Below are 26,370 nucleotides of genomic sequence, written 5' to 3'. Positions count from 1 at the left end.
TGACTTCTACGTCTGCTACTAAAACTCCAACTTTTCACTTGGTCTTCCTCACCGCAGTCTGTAGTACAGGCCTTTCGTGGGTGCAAATGCATTCCAGATAATTGTAAAGGGTGACTCCAGACAACTCTCAAAAATGTTTTTAGTTCTAATCTAACTGCTCTAGAGTTCAGGTGAGATACAATGCCCACATGACAAAGAGAGACAAATTCCAGTGTTCTGTATGAGTGTTGAGGGTCAACTGTGTACTCAGTGCTGGGTGGCTCAGAATATTGATTCGGAAATGGGGTATTCATTTCCATTTCAATGTAGTGTGATGTCACTTGTCAGCAAATTATGTTCTTCTAGAGAGGGATTGACATTTAGGTAGTACATGTGATAGAGGTTTGTTGACTGAAAAAAATGGAAAGACAAGCAGTATACACTTACTAATTTTAGAAACTTTGGTGTTTGGAGATGTTCTTAATTTTACTTCTTGGTAGATTTTCTTCTCTGACAGCACATAATCTCTCCCCTGAACTGAGATGATGCAGTATTATTTCTAAATAGACGTAGCTCATCTTCTCCTTAACTTGGAAGCTCTTTCTGACAGGTGGCTTGTCATCTTGTTTTGTTTGTCCAGCACCTAGCACAGTGAGAGTGGCAATATTAATGCAATATAAATAAAAATATTTACTCTTTATTTGCACTGCATAGAAAGAGGGCTGCATTGTGCTGAAGAGATGAAAGAACAGGTGGATACAACAACTAGAGGAAGTACGTGGTAACAGTTTTGATGAGCACATTGATAACCATGAGAGTGGTAGGTGAACTGGTCATTGGGTGTTCAGTTCCAGTTTATTTTCTGAAAAAATACACTTATTCATCTTACTTCTGAACAGTTTTCAGCATAGTCACTTCATGCCTCTATGGTATTTCTTGGCAAGATGATGATGCAAGATAGCCCAATATATATCCCTACAGATTCCAGCCATGATGCCATGGACTCACACTTGTAAGTTACTGAACTTTTCTTTTTTTCAAGGGATCTTTATTTTTATTGTTTGGCCCATTATCTTTAATCTTGACCAGTGTTCCCGCTATTTTTTACCCATCTGTGGGCAGATTAAGTTTTGTTATGTGTACCAAAGCATGTATGGTTGTGCACCACCAATAGAAACACATGCTGCCAGATGTGGATGGTTGTAGGCACTCTGCCAGTCAGCTGGACAGCTGCCCAAACATTCGGCTTACAGGGAACACTGCTTTTCATCTCTATCCCCCTTTGTAGTAATCATTTTCTTTGTTTTATTGGGTTATAAGTCAAGAGGGAGCTTTTACTGCATTGAATATTTTCTAATGGTTTTTCCTATAAATATAACATAGAGCACTTTTCCAAAAGGCCAAAGGGACATTGTAAATATAAATCATCGCCCATAAGATAAAAGTGATTTGGTTTTTAAAAAAAAAAAAAAAAATCTTATAATCAGGCTGTAAGCTGTACCCTAATAGTTAAATAGAACGCTGCTGCTGTATTGTATTTTTATGCACGTTTCCCAGTTTTATATTTAAATGCAGTATAACAGTGAACAGGTAAATCTGAAATAAACATAATTAGTAATACAATCTTACCGTTTATTATGATCAGGTTGCAGGAAACCAGCACCACTGCCTCTGAACATCCAGATCAGACACACAATGAGAGCACAGCAGGAGACAGTGAAGAAGAGGAAGAAGAAGAAAAGAAAACTAAAGGAAAAGCACAACCTATGGACTGTGCTCTAGCACCAAGTGAGAAATTAGAACAAGCACAAAAGATGGCAGAAAAGTTCATGAAAGAAAAAGAGGTAACAGGAATCAGACCTGATCCTTTGCTTATTACTAACTTTAAAAAAAAAAATCCTATGTTGATTCATTGTTGTTTGAAACTCCTCACCATTATCACCAACAGCGTCCAAGTGGAAGCAGCATGGTTTTGTTACTTGAAAACGTGTCAGATTAACAGTGTTCAAACTGAAATCCTACACTGATTTACCAGTGTAAAAGGATAGCTGGTCTCATGTAGTTAGTGTGCCAGACTGGGACTCAGAAGTTCTGGGATCCATTGCCAGCACTGTCACAATCTCCAGCCATGGGAAAGTCACTTAATTTCTTTTGTGCTTCCCTGTCAGTGAAGTGGGAAGAATAATACTGCCTTGGCCCAGCTACTCTATTTAGATCGTAAACTCTTTAGGTTAGTGATCTGTCTCGGTTGCGTACGATACCCAGCACAATGCAGTCATGGCATCAGTTAGTCTCTCTAAGGTCATATCCTCCAAGAGACATAGTTACCGAATGCTGATTCAGGCTGAGGGGCTACTGTAATACAAATCATAAATAACATATCAGGGGACTGGAAGTAGTAGTTCCTGTTCCCTTGTGTGCTACAGCTCTGTGGGAGGAAGGTGGGAGGAAAGGATGACAGTAGTTTAGGTCTTGGACAAGTCTGCACAAACTAGCAGCGCTAGTGGCAAGCTGTGACTGGAATTCTGTCATAGGCACTCTGATAGGAGGTGGGTTGTATGACTCATTGATTTCACATAGGCCATCGATGAGTAAGTCGTGGGATGAAATGACTCTGGGTGACTGCCAGTTTAGGCTGATGGAAGCCAGTAGCCACGAGGTTGCAGGTTCTTTCCCTGTTACAAACTCTGTTATCCAGTCCCCAGTGAAGGGTTTCTTTCTTGTGTAGGAAGTACAGTATCTCAAGACCACAGGTAACAGATCACAGGGTCCCACCGCATAATTTTTGAATGACCCATACAAAGGGATATCCGGTTTGCTGTGCATCTGTTGTGTTATTTTATTGTTTACTAGAAGATTTATCTAGTGTTGCTCAAATCCTGAACTCCAGTAATTTGGGGGCAGGGGGGCGGCAAATAAAATTAAAATGTGCTTGCTTCATTTAAATTATTGTTCTGGGCTGGGGCTGGGCATGAGGGGTTCAATATGCAGGTTGCCGTGGGGAGAGAGGACTACCCCATTCCTTTTTCACCACAGCAGCTGGGGCCCAAGTGTAAAGCACAACTCCAGCAGGCACAACCAGGGAAGGGGTTGCATGTCCCTCAGCTGGGACAGGTCCAGGTTCGTCTGTGCCCTGTACTGCCCATTTAGGCTACGTCTACACGAGCCCCAAACTTCAAAATGGCCACGCTAATGGCCATTTCGAAGTTTACTAATGAAGCGCTGAAACGCATATTCAGCGTTTCATTAGCATGCGGGCGGCCGCGGCACTTCGAAATTGACGCAGCTTGCTGCTGCGCATCTCATCCAGACGGGGCTCCTTTTCGAAAGGACCCCGCCTACTTCGAAGTCCCCATGGAATAAGGGGATTTCAAAGTAGGCAGGGTCCTTTCGAAAAGGAGCCCCGTCTGGACGAGACGCGCGGCAGCGAGCCGTGTCAATTTCAAAGTGCCGCGGCCGCCCGCATGCTAATGAAACGCTGAATATGCGTTTCAGCGCTTCATTAGTAAACTTCGAAATGGCCATTAGCGTGGCCATTTTGAAGTTTGGGGCTCGTGTAGACACGGCCCTAGAGTGAGGAATGCATCAAACTGTGCTTTCCCTGCACTCCTTGAGGAAAGGGAACAGCCAGCAATGTTCCTGAATGAATGGGAGAGGCTCAACCCTGCACCCCCTCACCAGAGGGCCCTGGGGGGAGTGGGAAGTTCAGGACTGGGGCAGTCCCGCAGCCAGCCCAGTTCACCTACCTGATGATTCTGTCTCTTTTCTGTACGACTTTGAGACACAATCCTATTCCAGGCACCTCACATTGTTCTGGCACAACCAAACCCTTAACTTGCTTAAGTTATGCTAAGAGGAAGCTGTATGCTGAATTTGGTGGTTCTAACTCTCACCATTTAGAAGAAGTTCTTGAACAGACAGTTACACAGACAGACAAATTCTCTCAAATGCAGTAAATTCTTTCATATCCAGCAGCCCGGGACCAGGAGGTTGCCAGCTATTCAAATATTCTGGATATATTATTATATATTCTGGTATAGAGAGGTATACCTAACAGTGCATAATTTATGGTTAAAATGCTGGTTGTTTGAGAGTTCTGGATAATAGAATGCCAGGTATGAAAGAGTTTGCTGTCTATAATAGAAGGATAGTAGTAAAACTGATCTTTCAATTATCTTTTTCCCCACGTAGGGACTCTTGGTTTTAGGCAGCTTCCCAGTCATTCAGCTCCTAGCAGGAAAGAATTATTCAACACCTTTTGAAACCCCAGAAAAAGATGTTTATTTAAGTAGTGGCAGCAATGGGATGCTAGTCATCCTAATGATGTTTCTGGTGATCACTCTTTCTCAACAACCCTGGAATATTAATGATCACATGATATTTGCAATCCCAAAAAATCTTTTGTCACCTGCTGCTAAGCTTCCATCCCACTGCCCCTCCTTGTGCAAAGGTCTTATTGGTTCCCTGCTGCTAGTTCCTCCACTCTCCTGGTTCTTATGCAGAAACCACCACCACCTCCCTGTTGCTAATAAAATAAATTCCTCTATCTACTCCTTTTCAGAGTGATCTTTTCTATGAAGATCCCGTATATACTTCCTCCTGCAACCTGTGTAGAAAGACCACAGCAAAGCTTCAGTGACTACAAACATTCATATTTATCCCTTGAGGAGTCTCAGGGAACGTATAGACTTACTGGAAGATCAGCCCCATCAGGGTCGATCTTCCAGGGTTTGGTTTAGCGTGCTTAGTGGGGAAGCCCTAGATTGAGCCATCAGGGCTCGACAGCTGACCCTGGTACTCATTCTCACGAGGCATAAGGGCGGTCAATGGAAAAGTTCCTCCCATCAACCCCCCTCTGTGCTGATGGCCTGATAAATTGGTCTTGATGTGTTGATTCCAGCTACACAATTTTCACAGCTGTAATTGCATCTCTAAAATAGATGTTCAGGTCTAGTCAGGCCTGCCCTCAGAAAGAGCCATGTTAAAGATTCCAAGCTGAGGTCTGTGCTGGATTTCCTGACAGAAGCAGCACAGCCCGCTTGGAGGAGATGGACCATAAGTGGCTCTGTGCCACCTTTGTATTGCCTTGATTCCGGGCTGCTTTAGGAGCTGAAATAGTTCTTGTGTAAAGTAGTACAGCCCTTAGGGCTACTAACTTGGAAGATCTTGGCCCAGAGTCACAGTGGTGCTGAGTACAATAATCACTCTCCCTCCTGCCTTCGGCCCCTACCTTTCCTCCTAATGTGGGCGACTTATATCAAACCTATGCTGTGGAAATTCACCCTTGCCTGTTACAGCTCTGGGCTGGGGGCAAATCTGGCCTTACTGTCACAAACAGACTAACTCATAGCAGTGATATTCTAGAAATAGGTGCACAGAGAGCACACTGTTTTATTTTAATTGACATGTAGACACTCCTCAACTTACCTCGAAAAAACTCTGAGGGGAGGGTGGACAAAATGGTATTTCTGTGACCACAAAGATAATTTTTACTCTGTGCTGCTCTTCAGGTGCATAAAGCCAACAGAGAACTTATTAGATGTGTGGCTCTCACTAGAATTATCTATGGAGATAGTCACTGGCAGCTGGCACAAGCATTCTCCAACCTGGCTCACGGCTATCTAAGCCTTCGAGGTGAGAATCTAATTTCAAACATTCCCCCCATCAAAACCTTGGAAGACAGTGAAACTGGCTTCATTGCCTTGATCCTGCAAATATATATATATATGCATGTCCCATGACTGGACTGCTCCCAGTAAAGTTACTTACGTGCATATTTATCTGCAGGATTGCTCCATTAGTAACCAAAGCACCTATTATGGTAGGAGTCACTGGGTGGTGGTGTTATGCAGAATCTTTCTACTGTGCAAGCAAAGCTTTTGCCTGTGGAGGAATGTTGTGATGCTGTTAGTTTTGTTATAAATTTGGCCTTGGAGAGAATCTCTGACAGATAAGAGTTTGCTCTCTGCCTTATTTTCTATTTTTGGAAAAAATTCTCAAGATAAAGCAACTTCCTGGGACTGTCAGCTGAGTTTTCTGGAAGAAGAAACTTCCTGGGTGCTGTATGTTGCTACCTCTTCTCTAGGACTAGTGTATATGTATGATAAAGCAAATTACACCTGGGAGATGACCAGAAATTGCATCACTGATTTCTCCTCCCAGGGGAAAGTTGACCTGCAAGGCCCCACCTGCTTCTATAAGACAGAGGGAAAAGCATGGTGTGAATACAGACCTCTTGTATCAGAAAGGTCAGTTCACACTTCCACCTCATAGTGCATAATACAGGTTGAACCACTCTTTGTCCAGCAACATCCGTAATCTGGCATGATTTTAGTTAGCTGTTTGACCACTTATCATGCATGTGACCAAGTTTCCCGTGGTTCCATAAAGTTTGTTTATAGCCACTAGTCCTAGCTCTCACTGTTCTGTGCTATTATTAAACCGTACTTTACACCTGAATGTCTTGTAAGAGCCCAGTGAGCAATGGAAGTGTTGGTAATATGCTAGACATTTTTGACCTCCTAGGGTCTGGCAAATTCTCTCATCCAACACTGGTCTGGTCCCGAGGGTGCTGGACGAGAGAGGTTCAACCTGTAGTTAATTTTTTTCCAACACTAGAGATCAGTGAGCAAAATTCTTCCATGGTGTAAGTTTATTGGAGCCAAAACTGAGTTAATGGTTTCATGTGTGTATACGTGAGAGCAGAGTTTGGCTGAGGACTGATGATTCGTAAGGGAGCTGTCCATTCATACCTGTGTCTTATAGTTGGGTATAGCTTACTCATCACGCAAGTCGGGGCTTAATGTATGAGGAGCTTGCCAAACTAATTTGTGGCAACTTCATGACTGAAGTGCAAAGCTCTCAGGGTATGACATTGTCTGTGGGATGCTCTCATTGATGCAATGTGTGAAGGCTGCTTGCACAGAAACCCTGGCCTAGTTAAAATCCATTCAAAAGAGCCCCTAAGGAGTGTGGGAAATCAAAAACCAGCACAGATATGGTGGGTTAGTTGTAAGAAACTGGTTTCTGATATCATCTGCAGAACATTCTTCACCTCACATCAGTGTCACAGAGAAATCTGGGTCCACAATGGGCATCTAATGACAAGTGGGTTCTTGGATAGTCAAGTTCTGGGTATAGCAGGAATCTCAGACCTGCCCAGATTTTCTCAGTCACTATAGCAGCCTCCTAATATGTGGAGGAGTGAGGCTACTTAATACAGAGACCGATGGTACCGGCGTGGGTTGAATCCTCCCAATCTGAGTACTCAGGGTTGAGTGTAGTTATGCGTCAACCAGTTTGACATGAGACAGATGGAACCAGACCAGAGCCCAGTATTTTGCTGCAGAGTTATGAAGGGCTAAGATGGTTGATTGAAAAATTTGGGCATTTGCTTCCCATGTAGTGCTGGCCAGTTTGTTGAGAAATCCTTACATGGGCTGCAGTTTTCCTCAGGTGCTTAATATGTGCAAAATATGTCAAGGGTTACTCTGAGGTAGACTAGATGGTAATCCATGGCTTAGGCAATGTCCATTCAGTTCTTGCTCTGCTGTGGTTTTATGAAGACAGAAAGCACTGGAATCTGTATTGGTCACATTTGTAAATGCTACTGACTACAGTATTTGGTGGATTTAATCAAGTCAGCAAGTAAGGATGTCTGCAAGTTCTTGGAATGACTGTGTTGGGACACCTAAGCACATGTCATTTGTGTATGTGAAATGGCAGGACTGGGTGTACACATGGTCATTTGTGTATACTTTGAAAAGTGTAAGTACTAGCCACAGAGCCTTAGTGTACACCATTGGGTTATCTTTTCCACACACTTAGACTCCTGTGTGTGCATTCTTAACATCTTTTTCTACCACCTACCTGTAGTTTGAATTAAAAAAATGAACCAGTGTTATTCCCTGGGCACAGATCTCTAAAGGACAGTCAGCAATGCATTAATATGCCTTGAGTGCTACTGATGTTTAGAAATACAAGAAATGTTTGTATCAAAAGTGGGTAAATTCCTTGAGATTCATAATCAAAGAATCCTAGATGTCCGGAGACAGTTTCAGAGAATTAGATCTACTTGCTGTCGGACGCACCTCCTTGGGCTTGTCTACACTACCACCTTTCTTCGAAGGAAGGATGGTAATTAGGGTGTTGGGAGTTTACTAATGAAGTGCTGCCATGCGTAGGCAGTGCTTCATTAAGCAAATTCCACCCTGCGGCAACTTCAAAGTTTTAAACTTCGAAGTACCGGCATGTGTCTAGCTGTGGCTCACCCACTAGTACTTCCAAGTGCTGGGGCAACTTCGAAGTCCCCTTACTCCTTACAGAATTTTGAGGAGTAAGGGGACTTCGAAGTTGCCCCAGCACTTGGAAGTACCAGTGCATGAGCCGCGGCTCGACGCGTGCCGGTACTTTGAAGTTTAAAACTTTGAAGTTGCTGCAGGGTGGAATTTGCTTAATGAAGTGCTGCCTATGCATGGCAGCACTTCATGAGTAAACTCCCAACACCCTAATTACCATCCTTCCTTCGAAGGAAGGTGGTAGTGTAGACAAGCCCCTTATATATTCACTTATATCTTCTTTAACTATGTCCAAATGGATGCAACTCTTGCCAGAGAGATGTAAGTTAGTGTAGTAAATGAATGTGGACAGCCCATATTTCTGTTCAGTGTGCAATACTTGTTAAAAAGGAAACAATGAAGAATAGCATGCAAAACAATAAAAATATTATATAATATTAGATGCATATTTTTAGATAAAATATTGTTTTAGTTCAAACAGAAGTTACGGGCATGAAACAGAAATATTGGGTGAGATTTCTTGGTCTGAGTTTTGCAGGAAGTGGACATTCTCATTATTCATATTAATGTCTAATCCTTTTTTTTGAGCCTCACTAAACTCTTTCTTTGGATTATATCAAGTGGCAATGAATTCCACACTTAATATGTAATATAAAAAGTGTTTTCTTGCATCATTTTAAAATGCATTGCCTTTCAATTTCATGAAATGTCTCCTCATTTCTCTTTTATGAGAAGAAACCACTTCTATTTCTATTATCTCCTTTTTGAAATGGGGTGACCAGTACTGAACACAGTATTCTGGATGAGGGCACAGCATTGATTTATGTAACAATGGCATTACAGATTTGTAGTATTTTTAAAGCCAGAAGGGGTCTCATTTTCAGCTTGAAGTTGCTGTTGTTTTGGTTAACAAGCTCATTCCTTATGTTCTCCTAGGTCTTCCTGCACAGGCCATAGAGCATGCGGAATCAGCCAAACGTATCCTGCTGACAGGGAGTCATACAGCTCCGGGAACTCCAGAGGACAAAAGAGAAATACTGGGAACTCTTGTAACTGTCTACTATACCTTGGGTGTAGCACATCTCACACAGAACAAATATCCTTGTGTAAAGCTAAGAGACCCTGGTCATTCGCAGGTAGGACAGAACCTAGGACAGGGCACTCCAACCAAAACAGCAAGAAGAACCATTTTTTCCAATTTGGTAAAAAAGTTGATAATTCAAGAGCCTCAATGCATGTGAATATGAGTTGGTTCTTAATAAATACAGTAGTGCCTCGATGTACGTGAGGGTTGTATTCCTACCCACCCTTGCCTAACTGGAATCTCACGTAAGGCGGTGGGCAGAGTGCATGGTCTGCAGCCGGGGGAGCAGCAGGAACCCCTGGAGCTGCTTTTGAACAGTAAGTCCTAGGCTTGGGGGAACACTGGGGGAGGTTTAAGCCTGGTGGTGGGTTGGGGCCATGGGAGGAGAGTGGGGGTGGTTAAGCCTGGGGTGGGTTAGGGCTGCAGTGGAGGAAGGGGGTTGAGTTGAGCTGGAGGTTCACAGGGCGGGGGGGGCACAGGCAGCTGAACCAGGGCAGGCCGGGGTTGAGCTAGCGTCATGCGCAGGGATGGTAAGCTGGAGCCATGCTCGGGTGGTGATCTGGGCCATGAGGGGTTTGAACCAGAGATGCAGGCGGAGGGTTGAACGGGAGCTGCACCGGAGGATGGGAGTGTTGAGCCAGAGCCACACGCTGGGATGGTGAGGTGGCGCCACATGTGAGGGGTGGGTGGTGAGCCACAGCTGGAGCCAGGCATGTGTGTTGGGGGTGAGCTGGAGCTGGATGTGGATGGTGAGTAGGGCTGGGGGTGAGCCAGAGTTGTGCATGGGTAGTGAGCGGGGCTGGGGGAGCAAGATATTGAGTTGCACTTAACTTGCATTAATGCAAGCTAAGCACATCTCAAACTTGCATATTTTGAGGGTTTACTGTAATGTCAAACCCATACTACTTGTAACCCCTGTTCTAAGAACAATTTACATGCAATGATTTGTAGTGCTATACATGTTTGCTGCAGGATGGTCACCAACTTTTTACATATTCTATTTCCTCACACTTTACATGTGTTTGTACCACTGTCTTCCAGACTTTCACTCCCAAACCTTTTCTCTCTCTCTCTCTCTGGAGGATGCTGGGGAGGGAGTTAGCCAATGTTTTGAGATTGCATACCATTTGCTATTTAGAGATGAGTTGTTCATTTTAGGGCTTTTTAGACATTCGCTGTTTATTGAAAATAATCAGGAGTTGTGTTTTTTTTTTTTTAACTTAGCAATTATAGCATTCAGAACCACAAAGAAGTCCTTAAGGAGCCTGCAGGTTGCACACCCCTGACCTAGGACCTTGGGCTAAAGCTATGTGCCTCCATCACTTGAGCTAAAAGGCAATTGTCGCTTAGATAAGGCTGTTAAACAGACTTCACTCTTCTTTTCTCGGTGTCTCTGGGTTACACTTGCATTTTACAATACTACTTCATTACTAAACTGCCTTATACAGAATGCTTATTAAACATATGATAATCATCAGTATTTATTACGTAGTGCTTTCCCTCTTCCAACTGCTCCATACAATAACTAACTAATCAAGTGGCACAGCACACTTGTGAGATAGGTAGACAGTTGTTCCTGTTACAGATAGGGAAATCAAGGTGAAATAGGTTAAATGACTTTTCCAAGACTATAGGGAGAGTCAATGTCAGAGCCAAGCTTGGAACTAGAAATAACCCACATGTTTTTATGAACATTTGGGATGATTAACCATTGGGTTGATTCTCGATCACTTGAAGTCTTCAGCTGGAGAATGGATGCCTTTCTGAAAGATAGGTTTTATTCAAACACAAGGGCTGTGTCTAGACTAGCCCCAACTTCAAAGGGGGCATGGTAATTAGGGTGTTGGGAGATTACTAATGAAGTTCTGCGGTGCATATGCAGCACTTCATTAGGCTAAATCTGGCCCCCCACTGCAACAGATCACCTGTGTACACTTCAAATTCCTTTTACTCAAGGCACTTCAAAGTACCTGCGACTGACCCACGGCTACACACAAGCTGGCACTTCGAAGTTTGATGCTTCAAAGTTGCCGCGGGGCAGATTTAACCTAATGAAGTGCTACATATGCACCACAGCACCTCATTAGTAATCTCCCAACACCCTAATTACCATGCCCCCTTCAAAGCTGGGGGCTAGTCTAGGTGCAGCCAAGTTATATTAGATTCAATATACGAGTAACTGGATGAAATTCTTGAGTTCTGTTTAAACAGGAGGTCATATTTGATGGTATAATGAGCCTTTCTGGACTTAAAAATCTGTGAAAACTGGCTTCCCCTTTTGCACATTCTCTACACGTTTTCTCACTAGTCTTATTTTGCTGTTAGAGCTGTGCAGAGACTCTGATGTTTTTATTTCTCTTTGGAGCTTTGTTCCAGAAAGTGATATAAAATAAGATTTTTACGGTGATGAAATTTTACTAGATGGTTCTACCATGCCAAAAATCCTACATGAAGCCCAGATGACAAGTCAATGTGAAGAATTTTAATCCCTTTCGTTTTCTTGCTTCCCTACCTTCCTTCATATTCAAGATCTTCCTACCCCCTTATCCTGGCTTCCACAGTCTCTCTTTAATTATAACTGCTTCAGGATGGAATGTGGCCAAGGCCTGGGTTTTGAAGTTCAACAGGTACAGATCTTTGAAAGCGAAAATGGCAATGAATTGTTATGAATACTGTAGTTTACTACATCCTTTAACTGAGAGCTCCCATCCACACCTCAGAGCTATATCTCCTGTGAGTAAATGGTAGGAAATCCAAAATGCTTCAAAAGAGTATTGATGGTATTGCACACGTTGTTCTTTTGTGGTTAGTTTCTGCCTACGTGGTTTTATTTGTTAATTGTCCTGCATTTTTGGTAGATTTCCTTGACTTTCCCACTGGCAAAGAATCACATCTTTCTCTGCAGAAGGCAGAGAAGCTTATGGAAGAACTGCAAGAACTGGATGGGAGAGTGATCATGGGATTAAAAGTATCTGAGAAGGATTTAGTCATTGCACTGGGCAGGTAAACACAAAAAATAAGTGAATGTTGTGTGTGAGCAGGTGCTAGGGCTTTTTTGTAAATGAAACCTTATTATTCCTTAATGATTAGGAAAATGGATTAGTACAAGAGTAAAAGACTTCACTTGGGAGTTTTGTGTGTGTGCAAGGAAAACAGGATGAGGATCTCTGAGCCAGTTTCATTCAGCTAATGATATGCATGATGATATTTTACTAGAGAACTTAACTTTCCCCCACTTTCTTTCAGTACATGTTTGCAGCAAAATAAGTTGGGCTTTGCCACAGGTTATTTTGAAAAAGCTGTTGATGCTGTAATTTCAGCTGAAGGAGATACAGCTCCAGAACTGATAAATCTTTATCAGAAAGTTGCCCAAAGTGAGCAATTGAAGAAAAACCATGAAAAAGCCATAGGATATTTGTTGCAGGTAGGACATCTTATAAATCTTGTTAGAGCTAAGGACTAAGTAAAAACAACAGCTATTAATGCTATGACTGAAGTTAATTCATTTTTCATATTAAGTTTAGCAAGGATATGCTGAAGAATCCCTGTAGGAAACGCAGCCACTGACATAAACATGGTATAGGGCAGTGTTGCTCAACCAGGGGTATGTGTCTTCCTGGGTCTTCAGGGGGTACATCAACTCATCCAGATATTTGCCTGGTTTTACAAGAGGCTAGTAAAGTCAGTACAATCTAAAAATTCATTCAGACAATGACTTGTTTCTACTGCTTCATATGCCTTATGCTGAAATGTAAGTACAACATTTCTATTCCAATTCATTTATTTGATAATAAGAAAGTAGAAAGTCAGCAAGTTTTCAGTAGCAGTCTTCTGTGATATTTGTGCATGTTTTTGTAAGTAGTTTTTAAGTGAGGTATAACTTGATGGTATGCAAAACAAATCTGCCTCCTGAAAAGGGTACAGTAACTGGAAAGATTGAATGGCACTTGTTTCAAGACCTCAGATTACTTTAGGACCATGTTTCTCAACCAGTGATATGCGTACCCTTAGGGGTACGTGAGAGAAGTCTGGGGAGTGTGTGCATATATAATATAATAATTTTTTTTAAATAAGGGGTACTTTACAAAAGAGAAACACTAGTCTAGGGTATCAAAACAAAAAGCAGTTGAGTAGCACTTTAAAGACTAACAAAATAATTTATTAGGTGAGCTTTCGTGGAACAGACCCACTTCTTCAGACCATAGCCAGACCAGAACAGACTCGATATTTAAGGCATAGAGAACCAAAAACAGTAATCAAGGAGGACAAATCAGAAAAAAAATAATCAAGGTGAGCAAATCGAAGAGTGGAGGGGTGGGGGGAAAGTCAAGAATTAGATTAAGCCGAGTATGCAGACGAGACCCTACAGTGACTCAGAAAATTCCCATCCCGGTTCAAATCACATGTTAATGTGCCGAATTTGAATATAAAAGACAGCTCAGCTGTTTCCCTTTGAATAGCGGTGCGAAAAATTTTTTTCAGTAACACGCAGACTCTTAAGTCATTAACAGAAGGGCCCATTCCATTAAAATGTTCATGAACTGGTTTGTGGATGTGGAGTGTTTTGATGTCTGTTTTGTGCCCATTAACCCTTTGTCTAAGAGAGTTAGAAGTCTGTCCAATATACAAAGCATCTGGGCATTGTTGGCACATGATGGCATGTATGATGTTAGTAGAGGAGCATGAGAAAGTGCCTGTGATTCTGTGAATAACCTGGTTAGGTCCAGTGATGGTATTTCCAGAGAAGATATGTGGACAAAGCTGACAGCAGGCTTTGTTGCAAGGAAAGTTCCAGGACTGGTGTTCCTGGGGTATAGACTGTGGCTGTTCGTGAGGATCCTCATAAGGTTGGGAGGTTGTCTATAGGAGAGAACAGGCCTGTCACCTAGGGCCTTCTGGAGTGTGGCATCCTGATTAAGGATAGGTTGTAGGTCTTAAATAATTTGTTGCAGTGGTTTGAGTTGGGGGCTGTAGGTAATGACCAGTGGTGTTCTGTTCTTGGCTTTTTTGGGCCGATCAGTATGTGTTAAATGTTTTGAGACCACAAAACACCAAATAGTACTTTTTTGTCGAACACCTATGAACATTTTCTTTAAAAAGAAAAAAATAAAATAAAAAACAAAAAAATCGAACAGCAACATACCCAGCAAAAACAAAATGAAGAAATTTAACCAGGTATCATATCAATGAAGAAGTAACATTGTATCTAGTTTTAATAACAGGAAAATATATACCACCACTGTTTGATACCAAACAAGTGTCAGATGCTCACAGCACACCTCCAAGTTGTTCATATAACATCAGTGTTTCACGGAACATAGTTTAAGAAACACTGATATAGGAAGCCAGATTATCCACATTTGCCGGGATAATAGCATCTAGGCTCAAACTCATCGCTGACATGAGCAGACTAGATTTTCATTGACATCAGTGGAATTATACCCATGTATCTCAACTGTGAATTTTACCCCGATCTTGTTCATTACAATTTCTCTCCACATTAGCAAATGATTTGGTTGCTTATGAAACGTGCTTTATTAACATATTTAGTTAGTGATGTTTAAATGTGCTAGAAAAACCTGTTTTGGGAATTTTTTCACCCTAACAAGTGACCCTTTCTGAAAAATCTAATGTGAGAGTCCTGTTTGTCTCAATTATTTCCTTACCTAATTGTGCTCAGTTTACAAACAAAAAAAGGATTTTCTCCTAATTCCCACCTTTGTGAAACTTGCCTGGGATCTCCTGGAAGCAGCACCTGTAATAGAGATTCTGCATGCCAAATCATGTCCTTAGAGACACTTGTACAACCTTAGAGCAATCAGTGGGTTTGTACAGATGTCACAGATTTGCACTATAATCACTGTTTAGCAAACAGTTCTGGTGATGCGGTGCAATGACTAAAATCCATCTTGTTCCCCACTGTTGTGTGGACACTGTCAGGGTGAAAGGAAGACTTTGTCATTAAAGTCAGCAGCTGAGACTGAGTAAGCAAGCACTGGTCTGAGTTAGAAAAGACAATTTTTGCCAAGTCAGTTTCCGAGTAGGATTCCATTTGAAATGATCTTCATCATAAGAGACATTGCTCCTTAATTAGAAGTGCAAAGCATTATCAAGGCTCCCCTTTAGCAGGGTTTGAGCCCTCAGGTGTCAGTGATGGGAGCAGCATAAGAACATGGACAGAAAAGAAGAGAACATGGCTCTTCTGATAAGTCATTGCAACACAGTTTAAAAATTGCACCCAGGATTGAATTAGACCTAATTGAGCCAATCCATCAAAGTCATTTTCCATCTGACAGACCTTTATGCTCTGGATAGATCCATCTTTCTCCCATTAAGTTTTTCCAAGTGAGGTAGCTAAGCTAGTTTAAGCAGCAGTCAACTCTGTGTTGCACTGCCATCTGCTGCCCTGCCTGTTTCTGATGAGGAGGAGTATACGAAGTATGTACCAGGGAGTCACGGGTTTGACAAAGGTCTAGGGTTGCTAACTTCGTAATATTTAAAAAAAGAAAACACCGGCAGGAGGGTTTTCCTTGGAGGCCTTGCGCCTACTCTCACCCTCCCCCAAAGTTTTGTCACATGGCAACTTCCTGCAGATTTTGATCCCGACTTCGTGGGTCTGGAGACTGAAGAGCTTGACTTAAGTTACATGATGCATCAAGTAGAAGCAAAACAGTGGCTGCTATCTTTGAAACCACGTGAAACTGCTTAACTGTGTTTGAGTAAACCACTTCCACCTTTACAGATCCAAAGGTTAAAAATTAGAAACAAGTCCAAACCAGATCAAATAAGATCCAAATAACACCAGCTTGTGAGTGTTTAAAATCTAAATCTGGAGTTGAATGAGAATTTGAAAGTAGTCTCCATTTTTAATGTAGGTGCACAGCAATGCCCTCGGTACACGTGGGCTCTAAATCCTCATGGGTTGGAAGCTTGCACCCCTTTCTAATAATAAAAAAGAAGTATTTCAATATTTGCTCCTTTGGGAGAGGCAGCATTTGAAAAGAATGATTTCTGAATGCAGGTTCAAATATCAGGCCTTCAGTTGCTTAGTTTGGTGGAATTTTTCAGGTCCAGGGGGTTGCCTGATTTCTTCACCTGTGTCTAACTCATCAAAGGTGGTGTTGTCTATGAAAATACCCATGGTTGTCAACCGTCTACTCACTGTTCTTGTGTGCACTATTTATTTAGCATAAATAATCTCTGTTTCTGTCTCTGTCAGGCGCATTCCATTTGTGTGACTCTGCACAAGAAACTTAGTGTTGAAGCTGCTCAGACAGGGCTGTTGCTGGGCAAAGCATATGCTGCAACTGGAGAACAGCAGCATTTTGGTAAGTAAGAAAGAAGTTTCCTGTGCACAGAGTTATGATTCTTCTAGGGTCTAATGTAACACGTGTATGGGACAGGCAATTCTGAAAATGTAGATAGCCTCTTTAGGAATAGACCCACTAGTAAAAATGAGCTGCCTATGGAATATTCAGCACCTGAAGTTTGTGGGATCATCACTATCAGTGGGACAAATTCTGCCTTTAGTTTACACATGTAAGCCCCGCTGAAGCCAGTGAAGGTTGCGCAGGTGTCTCAAAGCAGAATCTGAACCATTGCATGTTACTGAAGTACTTTTTTCTAGGCACTGGCACCTGGAAGTTCAGGTGTGTGTTGCCCCTGGACTGGTGGATATTTTTCAGTCTGAATTCCCCTTTGTGTTGTTTTTAGTTGGAATTTCCATTGATTATACTTAATTTCTTACTTCAGTGGGAATTTTGGATGTAAGAAAAGAAATGTTGGACATTTGCTATGCATCTGCAGATCTTTATTAAATGGCAAAAACCTTTCTTAATGTTGAATTAAGGTTTCCAAGTGATAGATTGCGTCCTTCCAGAATATCAAGCTGGACGAAACTAAAATGAGGGATTACTTAACCCTGCCCCACTGGTGCTGTGAATAGCCACTTGGAATTACCTGCCTGCACTCCAGTTGCATTTGTTAGCCTTTTGGGCTAATAAAATTGTATTTGAATGGTGGAGGAAAAAGCTGGAGCAACTTTCAAGAGCTGTGGTTGTGACAGGACAAGGTCTGGGTCTCTGCCTTGTTCTTGCCTAGATTTGCAGTTGATTTATTACCAAACCACAGTGGTATAATACCTTGCTTGTATACACTGCTGTTTATCAGCAGCACTCGAAGGAAACACATACTTGTACCTTGAAGTTCCACTGTGCCTCATGTCAGAACAGAATTGTGTAGTTTGTGTTAGTAGCAGAGCACTGGGGTCTTCTTACCTTTAGTATTGTCAGTAATAAGGTGCGATTTAAGAGGTGGATTTACTAATGGATAGGGAAAAGTACAGGGTTTGGTGATATCCTATGTTCAAGTACAAAGGGCTAAGAAGAGGTTGCCAAATTTGACAGGTGTGATATTCTGTCAGGATCAGTGTAGGAGTGTAGGGCAAGTAGCACATGTCCATGACAAGGAAGAGGCAGACTTAGAATGTGTATTTATATGGGTGTTGTCTGATATGACGGAGAGGGCAGAGTTAAGGTTACACAGGTAAGGTTACTTTAACTCAGTATTTCCAAGAAATGTTTATTGTAAGTGATAGTGGTCATTTAGATAATGGTAGTAAATTGAGGTTTGCAGTTGACGTGATATGTAGCTTTTATGTAGCATTTGTCTTCAACAGAGCTCAAAGAACTTTGTCATCATCTCCATTCGGGAGATGAGAAACAGAGGCACAAGTGAAGTGGCTTGCCCAAAGGTCACTCCAGCAGGCCGGTGGCAGAGCTAGGACTAGTCCAAGTCTAGTGGCTTTTCTACTAGGCCACACGATGCTATGGGATGCTAAGTACTCCTCCCTGCTTCTGTACATGCTGTTATAATGGAATGGGGGACAATGGTCACTCAGACATTTTCAGTGTGTGGTTACTAACAGACTTGGTGAGAGAAATTACATCCATGACCTGTAACCCAGTTTGATGACTTGGTTGTTACAGCATGTGAGTAAAGTCTGGAGTTTGTCTCCTTCACCATCCCTGGCCTGCTATTCTCCTCAGCACATGCTGCAGCTTACTGGAAGGTTGTTTGCTAGCTGGGTTATGAAGCCTTGAGCTGTATGCTGAGCTATGCCTCTTGCTCCCACTAGCCTGCTTCAGCCAGGCTTCCTCAGCTGTGGAGCCGGTACACCTCCTTCAAAATGGTCACACCCACATGCACTTGGAAAAGAACTGGCATAACTGCCCCTACTGAAGTCAGAAGTATGACTTATTGAGCCTTCTGTGGGAGGTGTTTAGGCCAATGTTTTGTTGCATTTATATAAAAATGCTGTAATACTACTGGTAAATAAAAGGCTTAGGTGTCACAGGAGAATGATAATGGGCTATGGAACTTTTTAAACTTCATCACCAGAGTTCTGGTTGGTAATGTCATTGCCCATCATCTGATGGTTGTTGAACTATGTAATGTGAGTTCACTGATCAGAGTCCAGACCTCCTTGAAAGAGAGTCCCCAGCACAAACTCCACCATCACCTTCCAGTGCAGTCTCTAAAGAGATGTCCAGGGGCAAATTGCCATGGAAACCGAGTTACCCTGGCAGGTGGTCTGTGCAAGGGAACGTTGAGGCCCACTCATGGGACAGTGTGGTGAAATCCATACAGATACTTCTGTGCTTTGCCTGTTCTGCAAGTTTTCATGTGCACTAAAACTATTTTTCTTTATCCTTTTCATAGTAAAATAACTTCAGTGAGCTTATTTGGGATGTAAGTCAGGTCAAGATTTATAGCCATGAAGTTAAATTACTAATAAAATCCACTATTTTTATACATCTATTTCCTGTGCTGGGAAGTCCTGTTCTAAGAGGGGGCCAGTCTGTCAGTAATAATTACTCTGTTTATTTCTAGAGGCAGCTGAAATGTATTTTACAGAGAGTCTGATTGCATACGAGGCAGCAGTGGGTGCGAAGGATTCCCTGACACTTACTGCCATTGAGGAATTCAGTAAATGGCTTGTACAAGCAGAGAAAAAACAGGTAATGCCAAAGACTAGCTTACAAGCTTGCCTTAGTGTTTGCAGCCATCTAGAACATGTTCAGGCATGTGTAAGAAAAACACACGCATCCTTTCATTGTTCTCTTGTATCTTCAGCTCCAAGGGATGATATGGCAGCCAGGGATGACTGATTTGCAGGACTAGGCTGTCTGTCTCTTCTACACCTGCCACAGAAAGTCAGGGGTACATAGGAGCCACTTCACCAGTGCTGGCCATTCGAGGATCCCCCTACACTGGATCTTTCATGGCCAGGGAGTAGCTCAGAATGCAGGAGGGGATAGTTAGAGTTCCTATGTAGCCATGGGAGTACCTCAGGGTGCAGTGAGGTGGTAGCTAGGGGCTGTATGCAGGCGGGGGGGGCGGGGAGGGAGGGTTACTAGGGACTATGCGCAGCCAGGGGGTAGCTAAAGGCTATGTGCCAGGAGGGCTTCCTGGAGGGCTCTGCCAGCCATGCAGTCCAGGTCCCTCACCCCTGTGGCTGTTACCTGGCGTGTGAGCAAAGGGGATGGGAGCTGAGGGACAGCTCCACCTCTTGCACTAGCAGCAGCAGGAAAGAGGGTCAGAACGCTCTGCCTGTGCCATGACACCAGCCGGAGGAGCAGCTGCACCACATTGCCTGGCTCCAGCTTCCCACTTCCAAACTGGCCAGGGGACAAGGCAAGAAGATGGGTAGGTCTGTCCCCAGGACTGCCCTGCAGTTCCACTAAAGTTTCGGGAGAGGGCAGCAACCCAATGGATCCTCCCCCTCCCACCCTCTGCTCTGCCCATGAGCTCAGAGGGTTCTGCTGCATGGGGAGCACCAGGGATCTGGGAGTCAGCCCTGATGCCCCCAGCTTCAGTTTGGGGTGCGGGAGAGGGATTGGGACTTCAGCCCTTTGGCTCCTGCTCTCAGCAGCAAAGGGGTTGCCAGGGCTTGGGCATTCAGCCCTGCAGCTCCCAGCTATGTAAGTGGGTGGAGGGAGAAAGAACACCAGAGATCAGAACTTTCAGCCCTACAGCTCCTGTCCTCAGCTCCATGGGGCCTCCAGGGCTCGGGCTTTCAGCCCTGCAGCTCCCAGTTTCAGCGGGGGCGGGAGGGATGCCAGGGATCAGGGCTTGAACCCAGTGAGAGGGGTCCTGGGGATCAAGGCTTCAGCTGGGGGTTGCACAGGGGTGGGGCACACCAGGGACCAAGGGGGCACTGGGGCTCAGGCACAAAAGAATCCCAGAACCCCACTGTAACTCTGATTTAGGTGACACCTCTACCCTGCTGGGCACACATGGGGCTGCCTCTCCTCCTCCCCAAGTTGCCTCTTCCCAATTATCCTCCTGGCCTCTTGCCAGCACACGCTCTCTCTGATCAGCCACTGCCTGCCCGCTCTTACTGGCTGTGTGAGAAGAGTGAGCTGGGAGCTGAGGGGCAGCTTCGTCCCCTGCAGCAGCAGTAGAAGAGGGAGAAGCACCTGCCTACGCCAGGACACAAGATGCCCCCTGGCTCTGGCCTCCTGCCTTTGACCTGGCCAGAGGCAGGAGGGGAGAGAGTGCTGTGGCGCTGTCACAACTGGCTAGCAGGGGGAGTGCCAAAGCCAAAAATGTGGGACAATTTGCCTGTGTTTTTATAAAAGTCCTGACAGCTGAAAGAGCTGAAATAAGGGACTGTCCCATTAAAAACTGGACAGATGGTCACTTGTCGTTACAGCATACACTTATTGGTGAACCACCAGACCTGACCTACGCTGATTGGACATAGGACATAGGCTATAAGGAGTCAAGTAACAGATGTCTCTGAGACATAGGTGGTCACCACATACCATGCTTCCTTATTTTCTACCTTGTAGACAGGATGCTATCAGTCATAAAGATCAGGACATAGAATTATGTTCTGTACAGTGTCCTTATCATTAGAGAATGGCTATAAATCCAAAGAAGCATCTGTGTTAAACTCCACAAGAGTTAAGCATAAAGCTGTCAGTCATTTAAAGATGCTGATCTGAAAATGAATATATTTTTGTGCGCTAAGCTATGTCTCATTTTTCTCTGTAGCAGGCATACAGGTTGCTGAAAGATTCTTTGAAGTTCATCATAGACATCTATGGAGATTTTAGTGAGAAGGCAGCTGAAATTTACCATCTCATGGGCAGCATCTGCCTAGCAGGGGGAAAGATGAGAGAGGCTTACCAGCTATTCAGCAAGGTAGTTATAATTCCAAGGCTAGTTATTTTCTTGGATTTGGTGCCTCATAGTGTTTTGAAAATATAAATGCACACTAATTTTCCAAACTATAAATTCTCTAGAAGTTCCAGACTTTTCTCTATTAGAAAGTTTGATGTGTGGATGCTATTGATGTAGTAATGACACTTACCCACCTAAACCTGCCATCTGTCCCAGGGCCTCCAAGGGATTTGGGTTCTTTGTGCATCTGAGGATAGAGCTGACCAGTAACCATGTACCCCACATTTACTCACCCTGCAGAATGCTGGTATGCTGGATTGGCTGTCACTTGGAAATTATAAGTGCTGATGAACCACAACTACTGCTGCCACACACCTAGGAAGGGAAAGCACAAACCTGGGCTGTTGTGGGAGCAGGGGGAAGAGCCCTCCAACCATGGCAGCTCACAGCTATCTCCGGTCTTAAGAGCCCTCATTCCACCCCTCTCCCTGGGCAGAATGAATGGAAAGAAGCTTCACGAATTAAAATGTGTGACTTGTCTTCCCTCTCAACCAGGGAGACTCTAGTTCTTAGCCAGCCACTCTGCATCAGTATCTCCGTCTATAAAACAACTATTAATAATACCTCTGTCCTAGGGGTGTCATGCAGAGTAATTGGTTGGGCAGACTGCTTTGATGAAAAGTGCTGATGCTGTGATTACTATTTATACTATACTTACATATTTAGTTCTACAAGATCCAGCTATTTATGACTTTTGGATTCTAATCACAGTTTTTAAAAATAGTCCTTTGTCACTGAAGTCCTTTATAGGCAGAACCAGTAGAGTGCCTTTTGTAAAATGTAGGTAACTAGGCATAATGAGTACTTATGCACAATGATGGTTTTTGAGGTTGGGTTATATAATGCATCATTTCCTGTTCATTTTCTGCTCAACAGTGTTTGCAGATTCAAACCGCTGTTTATGGACCTCACAACAAGAAACCCAAAGAGATGCAAGAGCTCCTGAATGCATTAGAGAGGTGATATCATCAGCATTATTTCTAGTGTAGTATTGCATCATTCTTGTTACTCCTGAGAACTGATAAGATGCTCTCCCTGCACCAGGACATGTAGAAGCTTGCTAGTAACAAATGTCCATATACTGAGTCTTGTTCAATACAAAGAACAAAATGAAGCAGGGATTTCTGAGAATGGTGAGGACGGGGAATTGAACTCTGTGCTGAAGATTTAGAGAAGCATAGGCAGAAGTACAAGCTAGTTGGGCAAAAGGGTAGCACACTATCCCCTATCATAACTTAGTGCAGCCTGTAAGCACAACCTGTGTCTGGGTTGCCAGTGGATTTATGGATTCGACAATAGTCCACCTACCCTGGAACATTCAGTGCTACGTTGCTCCCTTTCCAAACACTGTATGTTACGTGACTGCTTATCCCGACGTCTTATTGCTTTCTGTGCATGCAGTGTAGAGGGTCTGGAAGGGATGCCAGAACCAACACCTGGGTATCTCATGCAAATGCAATTAGCAGTGGCACATGGAGCCTTTTGCCATTGAATTACTGGTTCTAATTCGAATCAGGTTGGCGGTGCCTGAAAGTTGTTACTGTTTGATATTTGTTCAGCCAAGACAGGCTTCTAAAATTTCATTGCTTATTAATTTCCACTGAATTCTATGCTAATTCTCCATAAAATCCTCATCCTGATTGAATGCTGTCATTGCTCCTTTAGAAATTAATCTAGGGATTAGAGACCAGGTCTTCAGCTGTGAAAAGGAATCTCGGAACTATAGCAATTTCAGTCAGAATGAAAATATTCTGTATTAGCATTTTTAGTCTCACTCATTTATTTAACCCCTGCACTGTCAAAAGTACCCATTAAACCTTGTATTTCTTATCTGTAGAGTACTTTACAAGACATAGTTTACACAGGTCCCTGCCACAGAAGCTACATCTACACTAGAAACATATGTCTACAGTTACTGTCGGAGGAGGAGTTCCAATAAAACTTCTGTTGACAGATCACGTCTACGCATAAAAGTGGATCAATTTTTTGACCTGCTCTATTGACAAAAGAGCCTCCCAGAGTGTCTTCGTGGTTTTTTTTTTGTTGACAGTTTGTCAACAAAAAGCATTTTGTGTATAGGTGCTCCATGAGCTTTGTTTAAACTCTCTAGTGTAGATGTAGCCAAACAGTTTAACTTGTAAACTGAGGGCATACGCAGAAAACAAAGAATGACCTGCAAGAGTGGGAGTAGAGAATCCTGTTAGAGGATCACCAACAGGGGGGAGCAAAAGCAGGTCTTAAGGAGAGGTGTAAAAAGAGCTATAGAGCGTTTAGTACATGGGAAACAGAAGCATAGGTTCAGTGTGACATAGGTGCAGAGTTGTGGATAGAAGGAAGGGACTCAACGGCTATTAAGGAGAGGATAATGAACAGGCAGAGTCCAGCAGGAATGCAATAAAGCGAAGGTTATGTAGTATTACTGTTGGCCCTTGGTCAAGCAGTTAGCCAGGATTCAGTATCCCAGTTGTTTCTGGAAGAAATTGATGAGTCAAAAGTATTTTTCATGTAATCATGTTTATTTGCAAAGGGTGTACTCAAAGTCTGTTTCTCTGACCGTAGTAGGAATAAACAACAGAAGGCAGTTTCCCCGGTCAGAAATCCAAGTCTGCCTTCTCAACCAGCATTTTGTCAAAAATTTTACTCCTGACTTCCTCTCACTGCTTTCCTCAATGACTCCGGGCAAACATATGCTGCACTAAACGATATCTCACTCCCTACATTTTCGATCAGTCCCAGGGAAACCTGGGTTGTTCTGAATTAATTCTTGCTCAGACCTTCCTTGCCTTGGATGCTGGCATCTATTGTTTTAGCTTTCTTTTTCCATAAAAGAGCTTAATTACTTCTTCCATTTGCCTTTAAATAAAAGATTGCTAGCATGCCCATTAGCTTTGATGTCAGAGAGTGTACTTTTTTTTTTTAAATATATACAGATATGGATCTCAGGAGGTTATCAAGTCCAGTCCCCTGCCCTTTTGCCAGGGCTAAGCACCATCCTTTTTTAAATTGATTTACCTCAGATCCCCAAATGGCCCCCTCAGGGACTGAGCTCACAATCTTGGGTTTAGCAGGCTAATGCTCACACCACCAAGCTATCCCTCATTTGATGGCAGCCATCAACTATTCCAGCACAATATTATTGTTAGCAAAGTGCCAATAATGCACTCATCCATCTGAGGCTCAAGAGATAATGTGGTCTCACCCCAGGAATTCAGATCCCAAGCAGCACGAGACAGACCTTAAGTCAGACAAGAGAACAATTCCCAATCACCTTTGGGAAACCTGAGAGAAACACTGATTTTTTTCAGTTTTTACTGTACTTCACAGGGCACCAAATTTTGTGGTTATCTTGTCAAATGATCACTTTGTCTTTCTGAACCACAGAATGAATCTCAAAAAGCATGATGTTTGGATACAATTTGCATAAGGCATTTAGTTACTACAGTAGGGGGGTGATAAGTATCTAGACAAATGGATACACATCCAATTTATATAACTAAGTCATGTATCTTGTGTTAGAAGTAGGCAGGTCTGATGACATTCTCTGTTTTGCCCAATCGTAAAGACATTTTTTAGAAATAAGAAAATGCCAAGGAAAATAAAACTTAACTAAATGATTTTTCTGTACTGTAGATCTCCAGCTGTCCATGAAGGGAACAGACTTCTGAAGTAGATGAGAGAGATGATGCTGAAGCATACTGTTGGGGAAAAAAATCATGGGTCCTTAGCAATTGCAACAACAGATAAAATCAATCAAAAAAACAAGTTGGAGGATTAACTGGAGAATTCAAGTACACACTATTTGTTATAATCAACTCAACAGAAAATGCTGTAATTTTTTGCTTAGTTTAGGGAAAAGCATCAACCTTCCAGGTAAACTTTGCCCTCGTAGTCTCCATTTTTTTTTCTTACTATGCTTTTAAGGTCTAGGACTAATGGTAGCATATCAGATGATTTACTGATAAGCATTTAAGAATGTGCATAAGTTGAAGTTATGAATGACTTCCTTTTAAAAAGAAAGTAATGCAGCTTTACACATATTTAAAAGCATTTATTATGAAGACATTCCACTAGACTTTGGTGAATGAAAACAGAATATACCCAATAGAGAAATCCAGATTAGATTACTTCGTTTCCAGCTATTGGCACACTGGCCTTTTTATAATCTAACCATAGAAAGTCACCCACTGTGTTAAATTTAGCTGAATGGCTTCTTTTGATGTGAAATTCCTCTAACACTTTTTCTTCACTACAAATAATTAACTATGGACATTTTGCTTACCTGTACAGAGCTATGGCGGTCTCTGATTGCAACTGATCTATTTTAATGTGACATCAAGTTGATAACATGGCTTCATCCTGTTGCATTACCTTCAGTTTCTGTGTCTGATTAGACACAGTGGATTCCTCATTCTGCAAAAGATCTATTTACTACTTAGGGTTGATCAGGTCTGGAACAGGTTGACTACATTTACGTCTGAAGAGAGCAAATGAAAATTCTGAGGCTAGGTATACACTAGAGTTTCCTGTCGACAGAAGTTAACTGATGTAAGGTATCTTCCAATAAAACTTCTGTTGACAGCTTGTGGCCAGACTGCAAAGAGGATCAAAAGAGCAATCCGATCTGTTGACAGAGAGCGGCCAGACTATCTGGCTGTACTTTCAACATAACACCCAACCAGCAGCATAGCAGACAGGCCTGCTTGATGTCCTAAAAGCCCTATCTGTTGACAGAAGGCCCTCTGGAACATCCAGACTGGCTTT

The 26,370-nt window shown here is 42.8% G+C and overlaps 1 protein-coding gene across 1 annotated transcript; it reads left to right on the top strand.

The window, feature by feature from the left end:
* Nucleotides 1-908: 908 nt before the first annotated feature.
* TTC23L (tetratricopeptide repeat domain 23 like) lies at nucleotides 909-25,908 on the top strand. The gene is made up of 11 exons (XM_074994322.1): nucleotides 909-991; nucleotides 1,625-1,823; nucleotides 5,490-5,613; nucleotides 9,213-9,372; nucleotides 12,238-12,363; nucleotides 12,607-12,784; nucleotides 16,580-16,688; nucleotides 19,252-19,379; nucleotides 21,421-21,570; nucleotides 22,486-22,568; nucleotides 25,240-25,908. The coding sequence occupies exons 1-11, from the start codon at nucleotides 924-926 to the stop codon at nucleotides 25,277-25,279; spliced, it is 1,365 nt and encodes a 454-aa protein (XP_074850423.1). The 5' UTR covers nucleotides 909-923; the 3' UTR covers nucleotides 25,280-25,908.
* The last annotated feature ends 462 nt before the right edge of the window (nucleotides 25,909-26,370 follow it).

The sequence above is a fragment of the Carettochelys insculpta genome, chromosome 5 (genome assembly GCF_033958435.1).
Source record: "Carettochelys insculpta isolate YL-2023 chromosome 5, ASM3395843v1, whole genome shotgun sequence".
NCBI classification, from domain to species: domain Eukaryota; kingdom Metazoa; phylum Chordata; order Testudines; family Carettochelyidae; genus Carettochelys; species Carettochelys insculpta.
This window is presented reverse-complemented; position numbering and strand designations above follow the sequence as displayed.

Coding starts and splice junctions, on each gene's coding strand:
- TTC23L (XM_074994322.1), top strand. CDS start 924: ATGATGATGCAAGATAGCCCAATATATATCCCTACAGATTCCAGCCAT. Junction 12,364..12,606: donor TTAGTCATTGCACTGGGCAG/GTAAACACAAAA, acceptor ACTTTCTTTCAG/TACATGTTTGCAGCAAAATA. Junction 16,689..19,251: donor TGGAGAACAGCAGCATTTTG/GTAAGTAAGAAA, acceptor GTTTATTTCTAG/AGGCAGCTGAAATGTATTTT.